Source organism: Salvelinus fontinalis, chromosome 3 (assembly GCF_029448725.1).
Source record: "Salvelinus fontinalis isolate EN_2023a chromosome 3, ASM2944872v1, whole genome shotgun sequence".
NCBI classification, from domain to species: Eukaryota; Metazoa; Chordata; class Actinopteri; order Salmoniformes; family Salmonidae; genus Salvelinus; species Salvelinus fontinalis.
The window spans coordinates 50820773-50840703 of NC_074667.1; the positions used below are offsets into that span (position 1 = coordinate 50820773).

The following is a 19931-nucleotide window of genomic DNA, read 5'->3' on the forward strand; positions in this document are numbered from 1 at the left end:
GCAGTAGACATACTGCCCTAGCAGTAGAGACATACTGCCCTAGCAGTAGACATACTGCCCTAGCAGTAGAGACATACTGCCCTAGCATTAGAGACATACTGCCCTAGCAGTAGAGACATACTGCCCTAGCATTAGAGACATACTTCCCTAGCAGTAGACATACTGCCCTAGCAGTAGAGACATACTGCCCTAGCAGTAGACATACTGCCCTAGCAGTAGAGACATACTGCCCTAGCATTAGAGACATACTGCCCTAGCAGTAGAGATTTACTGCCCTAGCATTAGAGACATACTGCCCTAGCAGTAGACATACTGCCCTAGCAGTAGAGACACTCTGCCCTAGCAGTAGACATACTGCCCTAGCAGTAGAGACATACTGCCCTAGCATTAGAGACATACTGCCCTAGCAGTAGAGACATACTGCCCTAGCAGTAGACATACTGCCCTAGCATTAGAGACATACTGCCCTAGCAGTAGAGACATACTGCCCTAGCAGTAGACATACTGCGCTAGCAGTAGAGACATACTTCCCTAGCAGTAGACATACTGCCCTAGCAGTAGAGGCATACTGCCCTAGCATTAGAGACATACTGCCCTAGCAGTAGAGACATACAGCCCTAGCAGTAGAGACATACTGCTCTAGCAGTAGACATACTGCCCTAGCAGTAGAGACATACTGCCCTAGCAGTAGAGACATACTGCCCTAGCAGTAGAGACATACTGCCCTAGCAGTAGACATACTGCCCTAGCAGTAGAGACATACTGCCCTAGCAGTAGACATACTGCCCTAGCAGTAGAGACATACTGCCCTAGCAGTAGACATACTGCCCTAGCATTAGAGACATACTGCCCTAGCAGTAGAGACATACTGCCCTAGCAGTAGACATACTGCCCTAGCAGTAGAGACATACTGCCCTAGCAGTAGACATACTGCCCTAGCAGTAGAGGCATACTACCCTAGCATTAGAGACATACTGCCCTAGCAGTAGAGACATACTGCCATATCAGTAGAGACATACTGCCCTAGCAGTAGACATACTGCCCTAGCAGTAGAGACATACTGCCCTAGCAGTAGACATACTGCCCTAGCAGTAGAGGCATACTGCCCTAGCATTAGAGACATACTGCCCTAGCAGTAGAGACATACTGCCATATCAGTAGAGACATACTGCTCTAGCAGTAGACATACTGCCCTAGCAGTAGAGACATACTGCCCTAGCAGTAGAGACATACTGCTCTAGCCCAACTACGAAGAAGATCTTTGGCATCTGGATTGTCTCCACTACATGGTGCATTAAAGATAGGTACAAGGCTACTCATCTAGAGACCACAATATAATTCACAGTCAGTACCGTGGAGGAATGAAACATCACAGACACTGAACTGTCATCCATTTATTTATAATCTCATTTTACTTAAGTGAACAAAGAAAGGAAAGTATTGATGAATACAAAAAGATAGCCCCCTGGATAGAGGTATGAGACTCAAATGAAATGCTAAAGATGCTCCAAAACGGAGCAGAATTAAGAATTTAGCAATTGCTTGTTTATCCATGAGTAGACATTTTAAGATGTGCCTTTGAAAAAGATAAATCCTGTTTGGACAGTTCTGCTGTGTGTACCCAGCGCCTCTGTGTAAAACAATTGCTGGATAAAACTGCTGCATCTGATTGCATTAGACAGTCTCTGAAATGGGTTTACTTTGACACGTTGCTTTTTTACAGCATAGTTAATTTTTTCCACAAACAGCTGGTTTTACTTTGATTTCGATGAGAACAAAATGGCTGTCTGTTTTTCCTTTTAACAGCATGTAGGTGATGATGTATTTTGCGGAGCAGAGGTCAGGTGTAAGACTGTCTGTGTGCAGATTCAGAGGCTGCTGCTGTGAGAGATGGCAGAGCTGACGGTTAATACGAGACTGTGTGGGATTGATAGAATATGCCCTTTTGGGTTGAGTTTCCTGGAGGAGGTGGCACAGACATATATCACCAAGCTCTGCACAGCACAAGAAAGGCATGTGGTCCCAGAGATGCCATTGGTTTTGCCCACAAGAGAACTCTGAGCTATCATTCTGTTCCAGCTTCCTTTTGATGTCCTTCCAGACCTGCAGGTGGGCGATCGAGGCCATATTTTCTGTAAAAACTAAATGTCAGATTACAGCAACAAATTGCACAGAAACTCTCATAGACATAGCAGATGTAATACATTTATATCACTTGGCCAGAAAAGCATTTTCTCACACAACCAAAATATGGTAACTGAAGACGTTGATGGTTTATGTATAATCTATCATAGGCTCAATAAGCATATGTATATAAATATTGTAAACGTCAGCTGGTGAGGTAAAATATAGTAAATGTAGCCTACTTTAGGGCTCTATTCAGTCTGTATTGCCGAAGCGTTACAGATTGTGTGCTAGAAATGTCATACCCCCAAGATATGCTAACCTCACAATTACAATAACGGCAGATTAGCATTTTTGGGGGGGAGGAGGGTATGATATTTGTGCGTCCGTTACTTTCTCACTCATCATTATTCACGATTCATTCAGGATTATCCGTAGTCATGGTAGCATCCACATTAATTTAGAAGTGTTTAGAAAATACTCTATTCTTATTTACAATAAAAGTTACTCCAAAATGACACAATACATTATTTACCATTCATTTCTATTGGTCACAAACTAATCTAAAACACAATCAAAACAAACAGGAAATGCATTCAACAAATTTGCAGAGTAACAAGCTTGATGTAGTCATTGTGTTCTATGAATACGGGACCAAATACTTCACTTTTTACTACTTTAATACACATACTGTGTAAGTGAATTTGGACGATAATTTTGGTCCCTTAAAATGGGGGACTATGTACAAAAAGCACTGTAATCTCTTAATGGTTCACCAGATATGAATGGAAATACCCTCAAATTAAAGCTGACAGTTTCAAATCCAAAGTGCTAGAATACAGAGCCAAAACAACAAAAATTGTGTCGCTGTCCTAATACATTTGGAGCGCACTGTATGCAGCATTTACCGTGAATACAGTCTCTGCTTCCGCAGAACAATCCATTTGAAATGTTTATCATGCTGTAACGCTGAATTTCTGCCATACGGATTGAATAGAGCCCTTTAACATGTTTTATTCTTAATCAACAGAAATATTTGAATTTGAATATCAGAACATAAAGGATTGTCAAACCGTAGCAAAATTTGAGGTAAAAGAACAGACCGGACACCATGAAGGGGATCTAGTGCATAATGTAATGCCAACAACTCTCAGCTATACAGCACACAGGGAGCCATTCACACTCACTGGGGCCTACTTCAACATTCACTGTTCTACATACAGAAATCAGTTCCGTCAATTAAAGTTGCTAATATAGAGGTAGCATAGAACGACATGTATTTCCCCTGAATGGTCTCATTGATAAAATTAGGAGTGTTTATGTTTTCAAGTTTTAATAATATTGGGTGACACCTTTAAAATTGCAATTCTGGAGTTGGGTCAAGGTAATATATTGTGCCTGATATATTCTCTCACATCCCTGATAATCTATGGCTTTTAGACCAATACCTGCAATTGTACTCTGCTTAGGATCCAGAATCCTGAGAGTCAAATCTATATTTCTTTCCTCCTTGATCATAACTCACCTTTATATAAAACAGACAAACAGAAATGAGCCAAAGACAGCCCCGAAGACAGGGGTGGAAAGAGTGTGAGGTTGAGATAAAGATAATAAAACAAAAGTTAGGCTTTGCTGGCTCCGTTTCCATATGGTAGTGGTGTTTATCAGTACGGGCAGTTGGTGCCTGGGCCACGCAGCTCAGGGGCTGACCAACGCCTCTTCCGTGCTGGTTCCATCCCCCCTCTCTGCCCTGCTTTTGGCCTATCTGGAGCAGGGGGAAGGGGAGCCTGGGGGAAGGATGTTTGCAGGGGCTTAGGCCCTCTAGCTGGGGTGCCAGGACCCTGGGGTTGGGTGGGTGGGGGAACGAAGGGCGATGTGGGTATGAGAGCCAGGCAGACGTCACCCACACTAAGTTGGTGGCAGCGGAGGCCACAAAGATGGGCTGTTCTCTGGGGACAGCAGGAGGACCAGCCACGCCCGCGTACAAAGAACGGGTACTCCACATACACATCCAGGAACTCCTGTTGGAAAAAATACTGTTACAGTTACAATGCAGTACCTCTGTTTGTCTCCTAAAGTTGTGTTAGTGTTCTGAAATTGGGGAATGGCATTGATGTCGTGTCATAATGAGGCATACTGCAGGAATGTATTTCATTTTCTTTAGGGTTAGACTCATCAAGAATTATACTATTTGCAAATATTTATGATATCTTGTATATTGAATTCCATGTTATAAATTATGGAAATATCAGTAGACAAGCATACAATGACAAACACACTGACATGAGCTCATGTGATGTAATGATGTAGTAGGCTCAGGCCCAGCTCACCTGAGAGTGTTCCTCGTGTAGGAGGATGAGGAGGCGGGAGAGGGAGGGGGCTGTGGAGGGGGAGATGTGCTGCACAGTGCAGCAGCTCAGACGCAGCTCTGGACAAGCCTCCGCGCCGATTAGGAAGTCTTCTGTCTGCAAATCCTCAACCCTCCTCAGCCGCCCGTCTTTGAGCTCGATTAAAGAGCCTGCCGCAAAGTGAGGGAGCAACCAAGGCAGCTGGTCAGAAGAGGTGGAAGGGTAGGAAGAGTGATGGGAGGAGAGATGTGAAGGCACACATATTTTTTCTGTTACTCCAATGGTCCAATATTTCTCTGTTGATTGATCAATAAGTGATGGTCTTATGGGAGATTGTGCCTCAAACTCCAAAGGACTTTGCCCTGAAGCATGGTACTTGGGGTCTGTGGAGAGGTTTGTGTATACCAGTTCAGGGTGGTGGTGTAGGTTCCTGTTGGCGGTAGGAGATAGAGCAGTGTTCAGTGGGGCAGAACCTGTCCCTGAGCTGGGTTGTGGCTGGTGGCCCCCCTGTTTCCTTCTTCTCATATATGGGCCGCTCTGTCTGCTTTGCTGTGCGGTGTGTGGACTTAACTTCTCCCTCACTTTTTTATTAAGGTGCCATCTGTACCCTGCTTCCACCCCACTGGGCTCTTCTGTAGGCAAAGCCATGTGTCTGCAGATAGAGGGGTGGCGTGGGTATTCTGAGGGGTGATGGAGAATGTAAGGAACTTCCCACCCTGAAGGCACTGCAGCCCAACCTTTGTAATAGTGCTCCTTCCACTCAGCCCAGCCATAGCTGTCGTTGACAGGAGAGGGGAGATAGGGGTTGACTCTGGTGGTGGAGGCTGTGGTGGGGGACTGGGTCCAGGGCTGGTATAGCGGGCGCACAGATGCAGGTGTAGGAGGGAGCAGGTCTGAGTAAGATGCATTGTAGGGCTTGACTTCATTATAGCTCTTGTAGGGAAAGGGGACCTTGAACGTGACAGCAGGAGGCTGCTCTGAGAGGCCTGGTCTGGGGTCCCTCTTCTTGGGCGGGAGACTCTCTCTGCCTAGGCCGGTCTCTGGGGTTAGTGTGGTGCTCATTGGTTCACACAGCCGTCACATATAATGACACTTCAGTTCCCTGGCCTACAGGTTGTTGTGGAGAGGTTAAGTCACATAGGCTTCATGTGAAAGAGGCACCCTAAGGGATCCCGTTACTCTCTGGTGAATCATCACTGACAGAGAGGTCAAAGGTGTTCTCAGTCTCAATGATCCAATCTGAAAAAAGACAGGAAGGTGTTTGTTTGACATAAATTATAATTTAACCCTCATCCTTATGTCAAAAGCCCAAGAGGAAGGTACACCAAGATACTTTTATACATTTCATAGCCTTGCATTTCATAGGCTTTTCAGCTTATAGTCATGTGACTTTTGATGATGCATTTCATAAACTATATTTCATTACGTACTCTCACAACGCCCTCTCTCTCTCATATCCCTTGTTTTCTCTCTACTCTCCCTCTCTCTTTAAAATTTGCTACATAAGTGATAGACAGAGCCTTTCTCTGCCAGTTCTCCCTGTCTCTCTTAGACCCCTATGGAGTTACAGATGGTGACTATGCCCCTGAAATCTCATCACTAATTTCTCCATTGCCTCCAAATTAGAGCCTTTCAAACCACAGACTGCTTTGCATTGAGAGTGTGATTGACAGCTGAAGTCTGGCTCACTAGAACATTAAACTTTAACCGGATCTACTTAGGAAGAAGTTACTATGGTAACACAGCATAGTACTGTGCATACTGTTGGAACAGTGTAGATGAGGGGAGGTGTTGCACAGGGGTGCTGGGTTGTGCTTTCCAACACTAATGACAAATATAATTTTCATGAAAACTTAATGAATCTACTTTGTCTGAATAATATATCATATTCTTACCCAATGATCAACATACATGGGATGTCATTGATTTTACCATCAACAGGATTTATTAATTTCACTGTAGCTGACCTACTATGCAGCACAGCAACAAAATGCATAATGTATTCATGTGAATCTGAGCAAAATACATGCAGATAAAACTGTTATACTTCTCAATATTGTATAAAAATAATGACCTTATATAGAAATGTAGCTTAACCTTGCATTTCCTATGTACAACTCATACCATAAAGATATTTCATAATGCACACGCTTGCCAGTAATTTACCTATTCAAATCTACATGCTGTTTATTTAAATGATTTGACCGAAAGCCTGAAGAGAAGTGATAGAAGAAAACAGAGCAAGACTTTACGGTGCAATCTTATGCAAAGCTAAAGCCAAGGCCTGAATGGTGTCATCCCACCACCGCAGAGCACTCACCAGCTCCCTTGACTGCTGAATAATGCTCTTTCACTCTGACTAACAGACATGTCTTGCAAGTATGAGGCATAGCTTGGATCATACCTTCCATTGTGAGTACAGACTAGATGACCTCATAAGAATGGGACAGAATACACCCTCAAATGGAGGAACATTCCTTACACAGAGGGCTGTACTGACAGAGGCCAATCATTGGGCAAAAACTCAGAGCAGCAGACAGGTAGTATAACCTATTAAGGGTATCAATTGACCTCACCTTGCTGTGCATGTCATACTACGACTATGCAAATGCAATCTTCATACAGTGTGTGTAGGTGTGTTGTGTGTAAACAATTGTGTTACTTTTAGTGGAACAGTAATTGCTAGGAAAGTCCTGAAACACACTTTTCTTTTGGTATTGTTATCATTATGTGCAGAGCTCTTTTTCTCAAGCAACACATTTCCAAGTTACAAATTACACCCCAAACATAACTGGTCATATCGCGTTGCGTAAGTTCTGACTGATGTGAACCCTAATGATCTAGATGGGTTAGATGCACTTTATCACTGATGCAATATTATTGCTATTGAGTTTTTACCACTTCAACCGTAACATAAAGGAATACCATGCATATCAAATGACTACAAGGGCAATGAATACCTTCCTCCCACACACTTACACCCATATTATCACATTCACAAGATACATCTTAACACTTGACGCCTTACCTCTCTCTTCTGGTTAAGGTGTGAGTCTTTAGTACAGCATGCTGCAGAGTGAATGGGAACATCCAGACAGCCTCACTATGTCTATCAGACAGACGCACTCTCTCTTTTTCCTCCCACTCTCTTTTACACCCCCACTATCTCTAGCCCTCTCAACATATCTACCAGATTTGCTGTGCACTCTCCTTCCCTCCTTCCCTCACTTCCTCTCTGTTGCTCTGTCTCTTTCTCTGTTTCTAGCTCAGTCTTGACTCCCTCTCCCTCCCTTCTTCTTTCCCTTTCACAACCCTTCTCTCTGGTTTCTGACTTTCTCTCCATCTCTCTCTCTCCCCATCCCTATCTCCTTCCCTCTCCCTCCCTCCCTCTCTCTGGGTGTATAATTAGACATGAGACCGCTGTGATACTCGTCAGCTGATAGTAGGCGTATGGCTGCCTGATGGGCTTGGAATTCTGCCCAGTTGTGGTGAGGGCGGGAAACTATAGCTTAGAATGTTCTGGGCATTACACATCTTTAGCTTTCATGCCTGTTCAACCAGCTGGAATGCACAACCTTCTAGGGAATCTATAGGAAGACACATTCTGAAAATTACATCCCATTCTGAAAATGCTTCCGTTGGCTTCACATTTATTGCAATTCTCAGTTGTTGAAAATGACCACAGTGAATTCTCGCAACCCGCTTCTCTATTACTTCTCTATTACTCCTCTATTACTTCTCTATTACTTCTCTATTACTCCTCTATTACTTCTCTATTACTGTGAACACCAACAGTCTTCTCTTAGTTTTCTCACTGCTGCATATGTAGGATACATATCTGAGCCACTGAACCAAATGCCAGACAGTGTGAATGTCAGTAAAGTTAGAAAATTATCAGCCTTAATTGCTTTCTATTCAGCAGTTAAAAGGATCAATATTTAGACCTATATACATTCAGAACAAACATAATTTTTTAACTCAGGACACAAAAGATATGTTCCCTCTTTTACTATTCTTCTTTCTCTCCTCTCTTTGTATTTCTATTCAGCCCTACTTCCATTCTACAGAATAAAAAGTGATCAGGGCCCTTGATTCAAGCATCTCCCATCTATAGGAAAGCAATCTGATTTACAGGTAGCTCCAGATGCCCCATGCTCTGCAGGGTGAAACCCCAGTCATGATGAAGCCCACACACACACACATTAGAGAGAGGCGAAAAGAGCTTCTCATTTTGAGTCACATCATTCTTCCTCTGCCCACACACACTCTCTCAGACAGTACAGGACATGTCAAGAGTTAAAGCTGGAGGAGTCACTACCTCAACCAACACTTCTCTGACATTTAGGAAGATCACTGTTGATACAAATCAACGTATCATTTTCTCACTCCCACGTCCTCCAAACACCCATTAGAGTATACATGCATCTGCAGTCAGTAGCTTACATCTGCACCCATGCATGGATGCCAAGACTTGTTATTGTTAAGGTTTCCACAAAGACAGATAGTTATTCATATGTTCTTCCCCTCTCTCCATCTCTTTCTATATGTCTCTCTCTGGGTGGCAGCATGTGTGTGCTTTCATTTGAAAGAATGCACCTCACAGGAAAACATCCTATACAATGAAACGCCATTGATATTACCATTTACATACCATATAATTCAAGGCTAATTAAAGGCCTATATAAGGCCTATTCAAATCAAGCAAATAAAACATTTCATATTAGCTATTTAAATGCAGAATAATATCTATTTTCAACAGCTCAGGTTGCAATGAAAAGCAAACACATCTTTTGACCACTAGATGGTGTCAATTACTTTGATATTCACACAATCTTGTACTGAGTGATCATTATTTCTGTATTTGCAGGCAATCAGTATTGTCCCAGGCAACACATACATTTGATGGGACGGTACTACCCTTACATCTAAAATACCTACTGATACATTGCGGTATATGTATAGTACGCTATCAAAACTGCCCTGCAATTAAGCAGTTAAGTATAATTTTAAGCTTTTATTTCTCTAAAGATTTATTTAAAATAAAGATACATTTCTAGAATAAATTGTTTTCAGTCTAGCTAAACCCATTAGGTTATTTTGGAAGTGTTGGCTTCTAATGCTATTTTTGTGATGAAAAATGGAATCTTTGCCATGAACTGAATTATACATAAAGCCGCTGACTGTTCCTCCGAAGAACAGTGTGTGCTCTTTCAAAAAGGCAAGCCTAAAAAAAGATTTTGATTTGTTCAATAACATCAATATTATTCCATTAACGGCAAGAAGATCTTGTATCCTGTCGCATTGCATTTTGTGCACATCAATTGACCCTGGAAGTGAGAGGGACACAGAGGAGAAAGGAGAGAGGGAGAGAGAGAGGATGACAAAAATAACAAAAGCAAGTGTCTGTCTACTGACTTGGTATCTTCCACTGTTACGTAAAGGACCCTGCACTCTCCCCTATCCACCCCTCTCACACCAAGCTCCTCCCCCTGTGAATGACCATTTGGTATGCTCCACAAAGCCCTAACCTGCTGTTCTCATCCAAATACTGTAGTTGATAGAGTAAGTCCACTCAGAGAGAAGGGTCCTGGACTGTTCCATAGAGAAAGGAGAGAGTGTGTTTGAGAGAGCCAGTGAGTTTCTTGGGAGTGCTTTGACTCTCTGTCTGTCCCAGGAGAGAAGGAGGGAGATGAGCTGTCCTGCTGAGGCTCTGGAGGGCTGACTGTTCCACACCCCATCTCATCTCTGTGCCTGACTGTGTGACCTGACCCTCCAGTCCTCCTCAACAGCACACCACATCTGATTCTGCAGCTCTCTCCGAAGCTGCCAGCACCATGAGCTCGTCTGGGGCAAACCTCCACAACAAGCGTCTACCCTGTGAGTAACTTTAAAGCATCTTTACCTCTCCTAAAAACTACTCGAATGTGTAGGACTTGGAAAGACTACGTCACAATGGGAATATTCCATAAGTCATTACATATCATTTTAGTCATTTATTCTGTACTGTACTGTACTGTACTGTACTGTTTTTTTAAATAATTTTCTATATACAGATGTGAGCCAGTTTTCTACAGCAGGAAAATAATCCTGCAGCAACAGGAAATGTAAATTATTATGTGGATTATAATTCATGGACAGTTTTGTAGGGAATGATACATTTTTCACAGGAGAAAATAAACTGACATTTCAAAGTTGAAATTACAAACTTCAGAAGCTTTTTAAACCTCAAATACACTACAGGTTTTATATTGCAGGACAGTTCTCCCGCAACAGGGTGATCAAATTAAGATCCTACATCTGTAGTTTCAATCACTGTAATCCCCTATTGCTGAGCAGAACGCTACATAGAGAAAATTCCTGTCCATATTTGGGTATCTGTAGTAGCTTTACAGACAGACAAACTTAATAAATATTTAGTGAAGAGAAACATAAACCAAGCCACAATCAACAGAACCTGTTCAAGTAATTATGGGTGATTATTGATTCATGCTGTTGTTATTGTTGTTGATGTTGTTGTTGGTGGTGTTGTGTGTGTGTGTGTGTGTGTGTGTGTGTGTGTGTGTGTGTGTGTGTGTGTGTGTGCATTGAATCAAATCAAATTTATGTATATAGCCCTTCTTACATCAGCTGATATCTCAAAGTGCTGTACAGAAACCCAGCCTAAAACCCCAAACAGCAAGCAATGCAGGTGTAGAAGCACGGTGGCTAGGAAAAACTCCCTAGAAAGGCCAAAACCTAGGAAGAAACCTAGAGAGGAACCAGGCTATGAGGGGTGGCCAGTCCTCTTCTGGCTGTGCCGGGTGGAGATTATAACAGAACATGGCCAAGATATTCAAATGTTCATAAATTACCAGCAGGGTCAAATAATAATAATCACAGTAGTTGTCGAGGGTGCAGCAAGTCAGCACCTCAGGAGTAAATGTCAGTTGGCTTTTCATAGCCCGTCATTAAGAGTATCTTTACCGCTCCTGCTGTCTCTAGAGAGTTGAAAACAGCAGGTCTGGGACAGGTAGCATGTCCGGTGAACAGGTCAGGGTTCCATAGCCGCAGGCAGAACAGTTGAAACTGGAGCAGCAGCACGGCCACGTGGACTGGGGACAGCAAGGAGTCATCATGCCAGGTAGTCCCGAGGCATGGTCCTAGGGCTCAGGTCCTCCGAGAGAAAGAAAGAAAGAGAGAAAAAGAGAATTAGAGAGAGCATACTTAAATTCACACAGGACACCGGATAAGACAGGAGAAGTACTCCAGATATAACAAACTGACCCTAGCCCCCCGACACATAAACTACTGCAGCATAAATACTGGAGGCTGAGACAGGAGGGGTCAGGAGACACTGTGGCCCCATCCGATGATACCCCCGGACAGGGCCAAACAGGAAGGATATAACCCCACCCACTTTGCCAAAGCACAGCCCCCACATCACTACAGGGATAACTTCAACCACCAATTTACCATCCTGAGACAAGGCCGAGTATAGCCCACAAAGATCTCCGCTACGGCACAACCCAAGAGGGGGCGCCAACCCAAATAATATGTGTTTGTGTGTGTGTGTGTGTGTGTGTGTGTGTGTGTGTGTGTGTGTGTGTGTGTGTGTGTGTGTGTGTGTGTGTGTGTGTGTGTGTGTGTGTGTGTGTGTGTGTGTGTGTGTGTGTGTGTGTGTGTGTGTGTGTGCATTGAAAGCAAAGAATGTGTGTGTTTGTGTGTTTTTGTGCGTCTGTGTGTGTCGGTGTTGGCTGCTTTGACTGTTCAGCCGATGTGGAAAGGACCTGGTGTTTGTTGATGTTTCTAAGGCTGACATACTGTATGTTCTTTGCTGGCCAAATAAAGACTAGAATGGTGAATCATCCCCATGAGTAATGTACCATAATAATGCTGTAATCAGTGGGACTTGACTCAAGACGTTGAGGGTTCTTAAAGGGATACAGTATATTCTCATTTTGGATTGGGGCCTTAAAGACATCCAATGGTTTCACTGACATGAATCTCTAACTCCTAATGAGATTGTGTGTCTGTATCTATAGATTGACTGCAGTGACATAGGGCTACAGACAGACTGTCCTACAGACGATGCTCTCACAGAAAAACACAGAAAGGGGAAATTTAATTTGTCACAATAGGGTCAGTCAGTCAGTGGCTAAATTTGATCAGACCATGACTGAGAGAGAAGACATCCTCTATCTGTGGGTTGACCGGTCCCAGTGCCCAATGACAGGCTGGGAATGATTAAGTGAATGCGCAGTTCGTATTGAATGTACACCAGATAAGACATAACTGATTGCAAACACACAACTTATTCTCACATATTTTTTATTTTGTTGCGGACATGGTTTTGTTGTGGTGCCAACCATGCTCGGTGATCAAACATTGTGTGTCCCAGGTATCCCATTCAGCTATTCTACTCTTCACCAACCATGGTAGATCCCTTCATTTTCTGACTGGACTAACTCCATTATATAGATAAGACTGGTGTCTCTCCCTGCATCATTGCATGGAACTCCTATCTGTTCCCCATGTATGCTAGCGGCTCACAGGATGGCTGCTGCCAGAGTGCTCATTTTAAACAAAGCCAGTCTCCCACTGAGGCAGACACAGCATAGTACATTTCTGATAAGGTGGTGCAGCCTACTGTAGGATGGAGAGGTGGCCACAACAAAAGCCTCTGGATTTATTCCACCTGTACTAATATTACTTTATGACTGCAACAGCTGCATTGTAGATAATGTAGTTTTTCCCCCATGCATGGCTGACCAACAGCTTGATGAACACACAATATCCATGGATGCTGTGCACATGCAATGTCCCATGGTGTGTGTATATGTGCATGTTTGTGTATGTACAGTATGTATGTGTACACACTACAGGCCTTGAATGACCATCTGTTCATATCTATTTCCACATAGATCCTTTAATCTACACAATCTAAAACCTTAGGCCTAAAACCAAGTCCTCCTAATTAGTTTGGATCAAATCTCCCATCATCCCATTCTATACCTGGTTCAGACCAGGTATACTTGTTAATGCCTACAGGCATATTGTAATTCACTAAATAAAACAACACAGTTATTATCCATTATTCATAAATCTGTCAGTATGTGCTGGACCCACAAAGCTCTTACACATCTCCCACATCAACACAGGTATCACAGGTATCATTAGTATTGTATGGGAAATACATATTGGTTGGGTTTCTGGTCTTTGTTGTTCATCATGAACCCACGACGATAGTGCCAAACTACTCAGGCTCATGACATCACTAGATTTTTATTTTATTTTTATTTTACCGTTATTTTACCAGGTAAGTTGACTGAGAACAGGTTCTCATTTGCAGCAACGACCTGGGGAATAGTTACAGGGGAGAGGAGGGGGATGAATGAGCCAATTGTAAACTGGGGATTATTAGGTGACCATGATGGTTTGAGGGCCAGATTGGGAATTTAGCCAGGACACCGGGGTTAACACCCCTACTCTTACGATAAGTGCCGTGGGATCTTTAATGACCTCAGAGAGTCAGGACACCCGTTTTAACGTCCCATCCGAAAGACGGCACCCTACACAGGGCAGTGTCCCCAATCACTGCCCTGGGGCATTGGGATATTATTTTAGACCAGAGGAAAGAGTGCCTCCTACTGACCCTCCAACACCACTTCCAGCAGCATCTGGTCTCCCATCCAGGGACTGACCAGGACCAACCCTGCTTAGCTTCAGAAGCAAGCCAGCAGTGGTATGCAATACCAACATCAACAGAATAGATCAGTGTAAGGCCAGAACTATTCTATTGTGTCCAGCCAAACATTCCAGTGATGCTCTCCATTGATTTGAAAATAGCAATGTGGGCTATTCATCACAAAAAGAGGATGAGCAACAAAGAGGTTCAAGGAACACCAGGAAAGGTGAACACTGTGATAGTTGATGTGTTGCCAAAGGGCATGATGAGTCATGATGGAGGGAACTCAGTTGGCCAACAGTGTCACCCGTTCGATGCTTTTAAGTACATCCGCTCCCTCACAACACTCCAGACAAATTCTGCTCATTCATGGTGAGTGAGTGTAGTCTAATGGAGACGTCTCTCAGTTTTCAGCTTCTTGGCTTCATTGTGGACGAGTAGTCTGCTTATGGGCCACATAGAGGGCACTGGCACAGGAGACTGAGGCTGACTGACCCATAAATGGCACTATTGTCAGTCCGGAGTGTGAATGTTTGTGCTGGGAGAGGAGAGATGATGTCATTGTAGCATTTACAGAGTGGGCATGTGGTGGTGCCAGTCTGTGATTCAACCCATTGCAAGCTCCCCATACACACACACAGTCCAAACACACACACGCAACAATCACACACACACACACACACACACACACACACACACACACACACACACACACACACACACACACACACACACACACACACACACACACACACACACACACACACACACACACACACACACACACACACACACCCTAGTAAAACGGACTATCCTACCGATCCTCGACTTCGGCGATGTCATCTACAAAATAGCTTCCAATACTCTACTCAGCAAATTGGATGTAGTCTATCACAGTGCCATCAGTTTTGTTACCAAAGTGCCTTATACCACCCACCACTACGACCTGTATGCTCTAGTCGGCTGGCCCTCGCTACATATTCGTCGCCAGACCCACTGGCTCCAGGCCATCTATAAGTCTACACTAGGTAAAGCTCCGCCATATCTCAGCTCACTGGTCACGATAACAACACCCACCCGTAGCACGCACTCCAGCAGGTATATCTCAATGTTCATCCCCAAAGCCAACACCTGCTTTGGCCACCTTTCCTTCCAATTCTCTGCTGCCAGTGACTGGAACAAATTGCAAAAATCGCTGAAGCTGGAGACTTACATTTCCCTCACTAACTTTAAACATCAGCTATCTGAGCAGCTAACTGATCGCTGCAGCTGTATATAGTCCATCTGTAAAAAGCCCACCCAATCTACCTACCTCATCCCCATACTGTTTTTATTTACTTTGCTGCTCTTTTGCACACCAGTATCACTACTTACACACCATCACCTGCTCATCTATCACGCCAGTGTTAATCTGATAAATTGTAATTACTTTGCTACTATGGCCTATTTATTGCCTTACCTCCTCATGCCATTTGCACACAATGTATATAGACTTAATTTTTTTTCTATTGTGTTATTGACTGTACGCTTGTTTATTCCATGTGTAACTCTGTGTTGTTGTTTGTGTCGCACTGCTTTGCTTTATCTTGGCCAGGTCGCAGTTGTAAATTAGAACTTGTCCTCAACTAGCTTACCTGGTTAAATAAAGGTGAAATAAAAATAAAACACACACACACACACACACACACACACACACACACACACACACACACACACACACACACACACACACACACACACACACACACACACACACACACACACACACACACACACACACACACACACACACACACAGTCCAAACACGCACACAGTCCAAACACGCACACACACTGCTCAACTCTCAACATCAATAATTCACTCTCTTCGCAATTGGAACCAAGCCCAGATGGGAGGTTCAGGAGAGAGAGCAGGAGGAAGAAAAAAGCCCAATAATAAACGGTGTAAACAAAAAACGACAAGAGGCATCTTCTACATAATTGTTAATGTTGTCATCTGTTTTATGAAAGGGAGGACTGCCTGCCACCCTGGTCAGTTTACATAGCCAGGGACAGTGCTTCACCTGACAAACTCTTTCAATAAACAAAGTAATTGCACAGGGCTTCATATAATCTGATTTTGTTCTGAAGCAGTTTCTATGTTGCCCCCTTATTGCAACAATTGATCCAATGAACTTCCAGTTACCTAGAGGCAGTCATGGCCAGCTGATGATCTCCATAGTGCCAGCTTTTGCCAGCAACTAGACTGTTGAAAGTGGAATTTGATGATGGAGATGGAGAGAGATGGAGCAGAGCAGAGGTCATGATCAGATGAGCTCCTGCATTTTTCAGCATTTTCTTAATAAAATATAGATTTAGATTTAGATAAACTTGGATTTTTTGTCAAGAACACATACAGGATGCTACCCTCTACAACATAACCCTCACTTCAAATCAAAACTCAAAACCTACAACCTGATTTTGGACGGAATTACGGAATCACCTGGAAGGTTCACATCTACCAAGAATTAATTATTCTATACAGCAAATTCTCTGGAAAACAACAGTTCCTGAGAACACCACCCAACCTGGAACTGAGTGAGTAATGTTTAGTCTGAAACTATATTTTATTTCCAAAAGCCAAGAAGAAAAATACATGACATTACTCTATAAGGACTGAATGGTAACATAATTCTGCCAAGCTTGATACAGCTTCAACTAGCACTTACGTGTCAAGTGAGAGATGTCAAAGCCCATTAGCCAACAATGGCAGGAGAGTCGAATAGTCTACCCCAACCAAATGGAGAGGCCTTAGAAGCTGCCTCCCGCTGTTCAGAGGTAATTAAAATACAGTACCCTGTGTATGTAAAGATTGATAAGGCAAGAAAAGATCACAAAATGAAGCTCCTTATGGAAAATCAAGAGACACTTTTTGCTGACTATTACAAAAATGGGAACATCAGCAACCTTATCTTCCACACAAACCATCCCCTGGCATGGCACAGTGCTATATTAGCACACTACCCCTTTGTTAAGAGAGGGGGGGTTAACGAGGGGTGGAAACTCAGGATACTTGACAACGAGGACTCTGAGTCAGCTAATATTAATCTCTATAAGTCTGGAACAGTAATTGTACAGGGCAACCCCAAACAGTTTCAGCTGGACTTTCACCTAATCAAATAATTAGCCCAGCAGGAGAAGCTCTCCCTTGATAAAGATACCCCCACCCCAAGCGGGTCAGACCAGACCTCTTCATCATATAACCCCACAGACGAACAACCCTCAGCAGACAGTCAACCTCCCAGTACAGAGTACTTTTTCCTCATTGAAATGAAGGATAAATTTACCCAGCTGGAGGTAAGGCAGGTTGAGCTGGAACAGCAGGTGATTACACTCCAGTCAGCACAGACCCAGACAACAGTCCAGCACAACAACACCCCCTTAACCAGACCCGGAGTGCTGGAGGTGGAGAGAGACATATCTGCACTCTGGACAGTGGTGAGACATCTTCAACAGGAGAAAGAGCAGGAGCAGGAGCAGGAGCAGAACAGAGCACTAGAGGAGAGGATCAGACTGCTGGAGGAGAGGGAGAGGGGGATGGAGGAGAGGATCAGACTGCTGGAGGAGAGGTTGAGGGGGACGGCGTGCGACAGAGAACCACCCACTAGAGAGCTGGCCATCCCCACAGAGAAGCCAGCAGAACAGCCCACCTCAGCACCCGACAAAAGTCTCGACACCACAGCAGAACAGTCCACACCAGACCCTGACCATAGAGTTGACATCACAGCAGAACAGACAAAAGAAAAACCCCAAGCCCAGCAGCTCTCACCCCCTCTGAGCACCCCCCCAGTCAGCCACCCTGATAGCTCTCCTGACAACCCCCCCACACCCACTGAGGACAAACACAAGACACAGATTGTTCTCCTTATGGACTCAAATGGGAAATATATAGAAGAAAAAAAACGTTTTCCCAAACACAGTGTGTCTAAACTCTGGTGTCCAAACACCCAGTGCGCCCTAGACCTTCTGTCTGAGGACAAACTAGGCTCACCTAGCCACATAATAATACACACAGGCACAAACAACCTGAGAGCACAGCAGGAAAGGGTGGCCACAGCACTGAAGGGAGTGATGGAAAAAGCTTCTTCTACTTTCCCCAACGCACAAGTGGTTATCTCCACCCTGCTACCACGAAAAGACTTCCACCCAGCTACAATACAGCAGGTAAACGCAAGCATTTCCCGTGACTGTGCCTCAAAACCAAATGTTTTCCTGGCCCACCACTTCACCCTGGACTTGAACAGCCTCTATGACCAGGTCCACCTCTACAAGGCAGCAGTGCCCACCTTTGCCCGGACTCTAAAGGACATTGCTCTCAAACGCAGCCCCAACACTTCACACAGGAGCAACAGATCAAGAGACAACCCACCCAGACCAGCGAGACACCCTCCAAGACCTGCAGAACCCCCCCCCCCCCTGGACCTACACATAGAGGACCCACGCCAAGAGGACTTACATCCAGACCACAGCACCCCCAGACACATTCACACCCCCACCCCAACCAATCAACACTCCCCCACATCAACCATGCCCACACCCCATTTAGGCCCCCTCAGATCAGACCTATGCCACTCCTGCCCACCCCATGCACCCCACCCCCGCAAAGAGGGCATCAACATGGAAGTCACACATACGCCCAGGTAGTGAGCGGGAAAACAGGCCCAACCCCCACTCTTACACTCGCCCAAGCCAACGGCATGTACCAGATGCTCAGCAGGCTCTGCTCACACTTACTGGCCTGAGGCCAAACCACGACCAACAACATTGGACAATTTATGGAACAAAAAGCCTTCACTATATCATCCTGGAATATCCAAGGCCTGAGGTCATCGGCCGTTTGTAATGTCTTTATTGTTTTGAAACTTCTGTATGTGTAATGTTTACTGTTCATTTTTATTGTTTATTTCACTTTTGTATGTTATCTACCTCACTTGCTTTGGCAATGTTAACACATGTTTCCCATGCCAATAAAGCCCCTTGAATTTAATTGAATTGATGAGAGAGCAGCGGAAAAGACATCCTATTAAAACAGCAAGACATCCATCTCAGCTAATGAGCCCCAATCAGAGTCGGCACATTCTTTCTCTCGGCTTTCCCTGTCTACTCATTCTTTCTCTCGGCTCTCCCTGTCTACTCATTCTTTCTCTCGGCTCTCCCTGTCTACTCATTCTTTCTCTCGGCTCTCCCTGTCTACTCATTCTTTCTCTCGGCTCTCCCTGTCTACTCATTCTTTCTCTCGGCTTTCCCTGTCTACTCATTCTTTCTCTCGGCTCTCCCTGTCTACTCATTCTTTCTCTTGGCTCTATCTGTCTACTCATTCTTTCTCTCTGCTCTCCATGTCTACTCATTCTTTCTCTTGGCTCTATCTGTCTACTCATTATTTCTCTAGGCTCTCCCTGTCTACTCATTCTTTCTCTCTGCTCTCCATGTCTACTCATTCTTTCTCTTGGCTCTCCCTGTCTACTCATTCTTTCTCTCTGCTCTCCCTGTCTACTCATTCTTTCTCTTGGCTCTGCCTTACTCCACACCTCATCTTTTTTATTCTCTTTTATATGTACATTCCTTCTTTCACCCACCTTCTTTGCACTTCCATTGAACTTTTTACTCTTTGGTTGACCTTTTTTATTTCACTACTTTTAGTTTTTTATCCACTTTTCCTCCCAACTTCTTCCCTCAAACACATCTCCAGAACAAGCAGTGAGATGGTGCATGGTGAAATACAATCCCTCCTGATACCCTCCCACACACCCTCAGCA

The 19931-nt window shown here is 44.1% G+C and overlaps 2 protein-coding genes across 3 annotated transcripts in view; one reads left to right on the forward strand and one right to left on the reverse strand.

Annotated features, from left to right (window-relative positions):
- Positions 1-1381: 1381 nt before the first annotated feature.
- LOC129851067 (uncharacterized) lies at positions 1382-7841 on the reverse strand. Its single transcript, XM_055917252.1, has 3 exons — positions 7501-7841; positions 4455-5711; positions 1382-4145 (listed from the first exon to the last, which is right to left on the reverse strand). The coding sequence occupies exons 2-3, from the start codon at positions 5532-5534 to the stop codon at positions 3789-3791; spliced, it is 1437 nt and encodes a 478-aa protein (XP_055773227.1). The 5' UTR covers positions 5535-5711; positions 7501-7841; the 3' UTR covers positions 1382-3788.
- Positions 7842-9975: 2134 nt separating this feature from the next.
- Positions 9976-19931, forward strand: part of LOC129851068 (dysbindin-like) — a 31348-nt gene continuing 21392 nt past the window's right edge. Inside the window, exon 1 of one of the 2 annotated variants that reach the window (XM_055917254.1) lies at positions 9976-10349. In XM_055917254.1, coding sequence (XP_055773229.1) covers positions 10307-10349 — 43 coding nt within the window. In that variant the 5' untranslated portion in view covers positions 9976-10306. The remainder of the gene's footprint in view (positions 10350-19931) is intronic. The other variant, XM_055917253.1, reaches the window with a different exon arrangement.